Source organism: Xyrauchen texanus, chromosome 16, assembly GCF_025860055.1.
Source record: "Xyrauchen texanus isolate HMW12.3.18 chromosome 16, RBS_HiC_50CHRs, whole genome shotgun sequence".
Lineage (NCBI taxonomy): Eukaryota > Metazoa > Chordata > Actinopteri > Cypriniformes > Catostomidae > Xyrauchen > Xyrauchen texanus.
This window is the reverse complement of record NC_068291.1, coordinates 32,337,028-32,345,883: the sequence shown is the minus strand read 5'-3', so window position 1 is coordinate 32,345,883 and position 8,856 is coordinate 32,337,028. Positions and strand designations below refer to the sequence as shown.

Genomic DNA, 8,856 nt, shown 5'->3' with positions numbered 1-8,856 from the left:
AGCAGACTTCTGCTCCTTAAGATCAACTGTAGAATTTGTAGAACTCATGTACTCTTCACTCATCTATTCTAATATTTGGAGAGATCACACGTATATTTGGACAGATTTGGTATTTGGAGATATTGCATGAATGCTGTTTACAATTCTCCAGTCAGCACCAGTCAGTCAGTTTTTTTTTAATTAAGACTTAATTAAACTTACACAGTGTTATATCTGATAACTTGTGCACACCCCCTTACTGAACCAATCTGAACACATTTCAGACATTCTTTGAACTGAATACAGAGGTTACATGCAATCACTGATAAGCAAGTGTACAGTGTGTGTGTGTTTTAAGAAACTCTGCACTTTTGCACTGAAATCCCAGTGTAAGAAAACTAATAAGTACCTTTGGAGTCAGAAAGAGCAGTTCAAGATGGTGAGCTTCAGATAGTAATTCAAAGAGATCAAGCGCATTCTAAGTAAGTCTCTGCTAATTTGGTTGAATTTTAATTAGTGGTCGACCAATATGTTTATAAAAAATTTTTTTTTAATGACTGATACCAGTAGCTAGACTCAAGCAGGGTGGCCGATTGCCAGTATAATGCAGCTATATACAGTGAATAATAAATACAAATTTACTCACAATTCACAGAATAATTGGAAACAGTAATTGTTCATTAGCCATTGACAAGGCTGTCTGTACATTTTGGACTAATTTAAAACCAAATATGGAATATTTGTAAAATTTAAAATTCAATGTGTCGATTTAAATGCAAAGGCTTAAGGAATATTAGAAGATATAAGATTATTTGTTCATTTATCTAAGTATAAGTGTCATCTTGCCTTGATGAGCTGCACATAACATAGTTAAGGTTTATTGTACTGTGTATTTAAGAGTTCTCCTTGTGAGAACTTTTTCCCTGTCTGCAGGTATGCCGGGGTCCAGGTACGTCTGTGTGGAGGGTTGGAGCAGTAAGCAGGTAGCTAGCTGGCTGAAGGAACAGGGATTTTGTGAATATGTGGATCTACTGTGCTCTAAACACCGTTTGGATGGAGCCAGCATGCTGTGCCTTAGTGAAACTGATCTACGGTCCCCTCCACTAGAGCTTAAGGTGCTGGGTGACATAAAGAGACTGATGCTGGCAGTGCGGAGACTACAGAGACAACACACAGCTCTCTCATACTTGGTGTCAGAGGTCAATGCATTGTCTCCCATTCACACTGTGGGACTGGACCATACAGTATGTAACAGCTTTGCAGAACGAGGGTCAGGAAACTACCAACACTGTAACGGGGTAGGGGCGGTCACCACAGTAGGTGGAGAACATAGCACTGGTTATTCTAATGGGAAGCGTAAACAGAATTCTGGTCGGTTGGACCCAGAGTATTGGAAGACTGCACTCGGTGCCCTATATGCCATGCTGGTGTGTGGAGTGACATCATTTGTAATGGTGCTTGTGCATGAGCGAGTACCTGACATGCAGATGTACCCGCCACTTCCAGACATATTTCTGGACAGGTGAGTTATGTTTGTATGTGTGGATATATTTTAGAAGAGTTGTGTTGCATAGCTCCACCAGCACAGAGCTCATCTGGGTGTAGGGTTTGGTGATATATTGAATATACTGTATTAAATCCTATTATCATTAGATCCTAATATCTGTGCCAGTAGGCTATTTCCACGAGAGTGTTAAGACATAAATGTTTTAATACCCTCTATGATTTATAACTCAGTTTGATTTATTTCCATGAATCTGTTCTTTTGAAACTGATTCTGTGACTCAGTTAAAATGTTTTATTAGAAATAATTTTTGGTACACATGTAGAAATATTGGAACATATAAATATAATTCTTCCATGTGTTCACTTATTAAAAAACATATGATTTGAAACTAGATTTTTTTACTGTATTTTACTTCCTTCATTAAAAAATATTAATCCATGTGGAAACAATGGCTGTTTGGTTAAGAATATTGCAAATACAATTTAAAAAATATTTATGGAATTTGGTCAAAATGCTAAAACATATTGAAATATGATTACCTGGATATTAAATTCACACATCCCTAACCTGCTTCCTGGTTATGATCACAGTTTATTGAATGTGTGAAGTTTGTTTATGTTAGTGTTTATGCTGCGTAGCTTGTGGTTTTTGGGTATTATATATTAATAATTATGATTAAAGACTCATGATTTGTGATTTATGTGTCAGTGTACCCAGAATTCCCTGGGCTTTCGCCATGGCTGAAGCATGTGGAGTGGTGCTGGGTTTCATATTACTGCTAGTGTTGTTGATGCACAAACACAGGTAAACACAAATGGTCGAAATACAAGACAGAACTTAGAGAGAAAGTTTACTGTGGTCTCAGGGCAGTGTTAATATTACATAATTACAAAACTCTCAGAGACAAAGGAGTTCTTTTCAGAAGGTGCTGGGACATATGCAAATACTTTATTACTATGCAAACAATCTCATGTAAATTTTATCAGCAATTTTTATGAAGGTTGTCGGCATCAGAGAGAAATGTTCCTGTAGATGTAATGTGTTTAAACACGTTAGGTCACACTGTTTGGTTTTTATATTTTCAATAAATTGTACATAGCTGACTTGTGTTTTTACCATGGTAAACAATAAATTACATACTGTACATCATTAGTGTGTTATTGCTCCTTTAATGATCAGTTTCATTTAGTTTCATTTCATTTTCATATGTCTGCCTTTCTTTCTTTTGTGTGTGTGTGTGTGTGTGTGTGTGTGTGTGTGTGTGTGTGTGTGTGTGCATGTGTGTGTGTTTAGGTCCATTCTGTTTCGCAGGCTGTGTAGTTTAATGGGGACAGTGTTCTTGCTCCGCTGTGTCACTATGTTTGTCACTTCACTGTCTGTACCTGGTCATCATCTGCAGTGTTCAGGCAAGGTGAGGAATATGCAAATATATACAATTTGGGGGTGGACTATGGAGTAAGATATATTTTTGGTAGCTCTAATAGCAGGGGTGTAAAGAGTACTGAAAAATATACTCAAGTAGAAGTACTGTTACTTCCCAAAAAATGTAGTGTGAGTAGAGTAAAATTAGCTGTCCTAAAAACTACTCAAGTAAGAGTAAAACTGTAGCTCATTTAAAAGTACTCATGAGTAGTGAGTTGTTAATTATTGCCCATTATAATGAACGCTGTATGCCAAATTTTAAAATACATCTCTTATCTATGATAAACACTACATGAATCTGATTCCAAAAAATAAAAGGGAGACATGATAACAGAAATTAAAATATTAAAAAAGTTTTTTTCAATACACTGATCACCATTTTAAATCGTAATGTATGAAACAAATACATTAAAATCAGTGTATGTTGAGGGTCTAAATTTTCCTTAATGCCAACAGAGCGTTATTGTTGTGCATAAAACATGTTCAAACAATGCTAGGAATGCTAAATAATGCTAAATAAACCAGATCACTTGGCTTGTTATGTCCTGCACAATAGAGGAGGTAGAGCAGGCATGGGAAAATTATATGGCACAGGGGCTACATCACGCTTAAAAAGGAATAATTCACCCCAAAATGAAAATTCTCAAATTAATATTTTTAGAAGAATATCTCAGCTCTTTTGGTCCATACAATGAAAGTGAATCAGTGCTAAAATATTGAAGCTCCATAAATCACATAAATCAGCATAAAAGTAATCTAATCATTGTGCCTCCAGTGGTTTAATCCATGTCTTCAGAAGCAGAAACAGATCAATATTTAATTCCTTTTTTACTAATTCTACTCCATGCTCTGTCAATCGCCACTTTAACTTTCACTTTCTTAAGAAAGAAAGTCATAGACTGATGGCATGAGGGTGAGTAAATTCTAAGAGAATTTTATATTTTGTGTGAATTATTTCTTTAAGTAGCACATGGGGGCACATTGTCCTTCTTTTGAGATACAATGTTCCACAATGATTTAGTTCCACAAACGTAGTGAGTGGTTTTCTTGTTTCCTTGTTAATGTTGTTTGATTAATAGCCTTTATATGACATAGCCTAATAGACAGTGCTCAATTCGGTTACTTGTACACTTCAAGTCCGCATTTTGATGCAAATACGTTTTTTATCCCACTGTTTAAATTCACTTTAGACATAAACGACTGCATTTACATTAATGCCTCATCAAGACGGGCATTGGCAAATTATAAAGTGTATTTGACCGTTTAGGCTATAACTATATTTCATCTAGATCAACTAACCAGTGGTGCTCTTGCTATCACGACTGATGTAATGAACACCACTGTTCTAGATGTATAACATATCAAAACCTACTCAAAATTTTGATCGAGGACTTCTCTCTTTTTTCCAATAAACATCTAGATAATTTTATTGCCCAGCCCTTTTGATAACATTGTATTAATCTCTCACAGCAGCCCAATAATAGATAGTTAAATTGCAGGCTACATTATAGACACACAGAACCTAGTAAGCAGAAATATCAAATTTATCTTGATAGGTTTCTTAAAATTAGAGGCAGGATTAATGCTGATATCTGGCTTGAGCAAGTTAAACTCACATGACACAATCATGCAATTGGCCTTTTTCACTGCAAAAAGTCCTTCCAGGTGCAGCCGAGATGTTCTGCTGTAAACAATGCTTGAGGTATTCTGAGGTAGTTGGCGTCAGATCTGCAGCTGCCTTTCAAGTTTTTTACATGTGATTTGATTTGATGGAAGTCACAAGACTCCCTATAGCCAAATATGTTGATAGATAAAAATAAAATCAGGACAGGGAAGTAGCCTTTCTGTCAGCTCAAACCAGTCTGGCCATTCTCTGTTGACCTCTCTGATCAATATATGTTTCCGTCCGCAGAACTGCCACTCACTGGATGTTTTTTTTTTTTGGAACCTAAAACTACAGTAAACTCTAGAGACCGCGTGAAAATCCCAGGATTTTCCCAGGATCAGCAGTTACAGAAATACTCAAACCAGCCTGTCTGGCACCAAAAATCATGCCACGGTTGAATTAAATGAGATAAAAATTCTTTCCCCCATTTTGATGGTTGATGTGAACATTAACTGAAGCTCCTGACCCATATCTGCTGATTATATTATCGCATAAATAAGTAGGTTTACAGGTGTACCTAATAAAGTGGTCAGTGAGTATTTTATTATATATATATATATATATATATATATATATATATATATATATATATATATATATATATATATATATATATATATATATATATATATATAAAATATATAACTTGATATGAGATAGATTGAGAATGATCAAAATAACTGTAGGCCAATGATAGACTTATGTTCTGTGATAATAAAATAAAATAAAACTAACAATATATTAACTTCTAAAGCCCATTTTTATAATTGGAATTAATTTAATACATTCATTTACTCATCTTCCACAAAAAAATTTAATGTTGAATTATCATCATGGGTTGGGGACTTATCTCAGCAAATATTGATTAAATGGGATTAATGTTGATTAATTGAATTAACCTGCATTTAATATATTAATTCAGTTAAATCACTTTAACTGATACTATTTATCTGTCACATACACAATTATTTTTGTAGATAAAGAACATAGATCGTGTTCTGGATTATTATGTGTGTATAGTAAAGGATAAACTTTAGCTCTAAGTTTCTAATTATTCTGCCCTGTAAAACCTCAGAAAACATCACACACCCAGTCAAACAAATCAGTCGAACCATTATCATCATTTCTACTTTGTGAGTATGTGCAGGTGTGAATGTGGATCTGTGTTTTGCAGATGTATGGTGATATCTGGACAAAAGTGCAGCGTGCATTGGACATCTGGAGTGGACTTGGCATGTCTTTAACGGGCGTTCAAACATGTGGGGATTACATGTTTAGTGGACACACTGTTGTTCTCACCATGCTCAACTTCTTTGTCACTGAGTGTGAGTGCACAAGCTGTGCTTAGGGTTTTACTCATATGCAGATACTGTATATACACACACTGTATGTTCAAAAGTATGTGAACATGCAAACACCATAGCCATACATAATTTTTCGGCATTAAATTGAAAAACGCTTAGCGTTAATATTGAAACATGGCTGTGGGGATTTGCTCCCATTGAGACGTACATTATTGAGGTTGGGCACTGATGTTGGGCAGTGGGGCCTGGCTTGCAGTTGGCACTCCAATACTTTGTGCAAGAATTGGGCTTTGCGCAAGCCAGTCAAGTTATTCCACATTAGACTCAGTAAACCATTTATTTCTGAGTCTTGGTTTTTGTACAGGGGCATTGTTATGCAGTATCAGAAAAAGTCCCTCCTCCAAACTGCTGAAAGCAAAGCTTTCTAAAAACAAATGTGTACTTCATTCTATAAAATATCATTGCATGGCTTCAAAAAATATTTTCTTATCAGAATTCAGTATTTAAATTAGTAAATCCATATTTTTGTCTTAAAGATTTTTTATTTAAAATGTGTCTTCTATTAATATTTTAAATAAGTATTTAAAGTAAATTCAGATTAATTTTTTCATGTCTAAACATCATTAAAAGAAGGTTATTTTACTTGAATCAAAAAATATATATTTACAAAGATATTAAGAGAATATTGAATATATCTTACTTCATTAACATATAATTTGTTCTTGTTTTAAGCATAAATCTAACAACATTTTGTAAGGTTTATGCTTTAAACAATAAAAAACAACTTGACACTCAGATCACCCTTATAAAAGAAAAATCATCAATGTCTCTTTGGGATTTTAGATATGCCACGTAACTGGAACTTCATCCATACCATGTCTTGGGTCTTAAACCTGTTTGGAATCTTCTTCATCTTGGCAGCTCATGAACACTACTCTATTGATGTCTTCATTGCATTCTACATTACCACCAGACTGTTCCTGTATTACCACACGCTTGCAAACACACAGGCCTATCAGCACAGCCGCAGAGCACGTATCTGGTTCCCCCTCTTCTCTTTCTTTGAGTGCAATGTGACCAGACCTGTTCCAAATGTGTATAGCTGGCCTTTCCCCAAACCTATCTTAATGAAGAAAATTATAGGATAGACCGTGTGAGTTTTTGTGTAGCACAGACTGTGGCTCCACAGTCGTCTTTTTGTTTGGTGTCTTGGTGGATTATTTATTTGTTTATTTATTGCTTTTTGTTCACTTTCTTGCAACCTTTATCTAATGGTTTGGATGGTTAAAAGGGACATATTTTAGTCAAGTCAAGTCAATTTTATTTGTATAGTGCCTTTCACAACACACATAGTTTCAAAGCAGCTTTACAGAAGATCAGGCATTAACAGGTGATAAAACTGTAATATCTATAATGTCGATGAATCATCATTGTGTAATTAGATAAACTACGATTATTAATCATGTTTAAAAATAAGTAATTAAATAATAATTGTATTAATATCCCCAGTGAGCAAGCTGAAAGTGACTGTGGCAAGGAACAAAACTCAATAAGATGTTGATTAATGGAGAAAAATAACCTTGGGAGAAACCAGGCTCACTGTGGGAGCCAGTTCCCCTCTGGCTAACATCATGAATATAATGTAAATATTACTTATGTTAAAGTCATGGTTTAAAATTATTAAACTATGTAAGTGTTAAGGGTCAGTGTTTAAACATTGATTTTGTTTGAACTGTAAGATTAATGACCAATGTCTTTGAAGTCCATCCTGGATTTTAGGTTACAAACTAGTAATTATAAGGGTACTATGCTATAAATGTGGTTTATGAGGACATTTCTAGTGTCCTCATAATTCAAATCCCTCAAAACGGGTTAGGTTAGGGTTAGGGATGGAATCTATAGTTTGTACAGTATAAAAATAATTATGTCTATGCAGAGTCCTCATAAGGATAGCCGCACCAACATGTGTGTGTGTGTGTGTGTGTTCATGCATATGGAAGTCGGCTACTCGCTCATGGAAGTCATGTGTTTGTGAATGCAACTAAAATGTATAACACTGTTTCTGTTTAAGTGATTTATTTAAATGTAGTTTGGTGCAGAAGTCTTATCAACTGGTTTACCATTTACAAGACCAGACTTACTACAATAATACAACTTTACAGACTTAAACTTACAAAACACTGTTGTATGTGTGTTTTTGTTTTGTTTTTGCATGTCTCATGACTGAACATCATGATGCAAAAAGCAATGAGGTTTGATGTGCCACTATATTTGATTTGTTCTTTGTTTACAGAAGTTGATCAATGATTGGATTTGAGAGAGAATAACAACTCAAAGTTGCTGTGAAGTTGCTGTGTATTTCCTACTGAAACAGGAACATGGTAGTGGGACATGTCGAACAACCATTTTTTTTAAATAGCCAAAAAGCTTTAGCTTACAGCCATCTACACATACCCCTTTCCACCATGCTGCTCATGTAAGAGCCATTTACCAGGGAAACTTGAGAAGATCTCATTACCTGCTAGCTTTTCCAAAGATCTGAAAACCGAATGATGATCTAACTGACAGCATAACCTATAACCAGCCCACAAAGGCTCACATCACAATGCAGTTGGAGCTGTTGTGGAAGTCCAATGAAAAGGAATGAGATACAAGAGGTTTAAAGATAATATATCCATGTTTTAAATCATAATACTCTAAGCATAAAGACTAAAGAATACTTACTCAAGCTGTACATCCATAGAAACCATTTGGTTACACAAAAATATAAATACATTCCAGCAACTTTCCTCAGGTCCAGCTCCCGCAATGGTGTGTCCTATTCAGAAGTGATCATCCCTATGCCCTATTCCCAAGACAATATCTCCTTCACTGTGAGAGCTTCTCATGGCTGAAAGGTGACAACGGCCAGTCAGAACTCTCTTTTTAAGCGATTCTTAGAGGAAATTCTGTTTGGAACAACCCTACAGCATGAATTG

The 8,856-nt window shown here is 35.2% G+C and overlaps 1 protein-coding gene across 3 annotated transcripts; it reads left to right on the top strand.

Annotated features, from left to right (window-relative positions):
* Positions 1–315: 315 nt before the first annotated feature.
* Positions 316–8,598, top strand: LOC127657125 (sphingomyelin synthase-related protein 1-like). Of its 3 annotated transcripts, none has more exons than XM_052145782.1 (6): positions 316–461; positions 913–1,501; positions 2,195–2,290; positions 2,780–2,897; positions 5,749–5,899; positions 6,722–8,598. In XM_052145782.1, exons 2-6 carry the CDS (start codon positions 915–917, stop codon positions 7,024–7,026), a joined length of 1,257 nt encoding a protein of 418 aa, XP_052001742.1. In that variant the 5' UTR covers positions 316–461; positions 913–914; the 3' UTR covers positions 7,027–8,598. The 3 variants fall into 3 exon arrangements, with proteins under 3 accessions (XP_052001742.1, XP_052001741.1, XP_052001743.1); XM_052145781.1 differs by having other exon boundaries at positions 878–1,501; XM_052145783.1 differs by lacking the exon at positions 2,195–2,290 and having other exon boundaries at positions 878–1,501.
* The last annotated feature ends 258 nt before the right edge of the window (positions 8,599–8,856 follow it).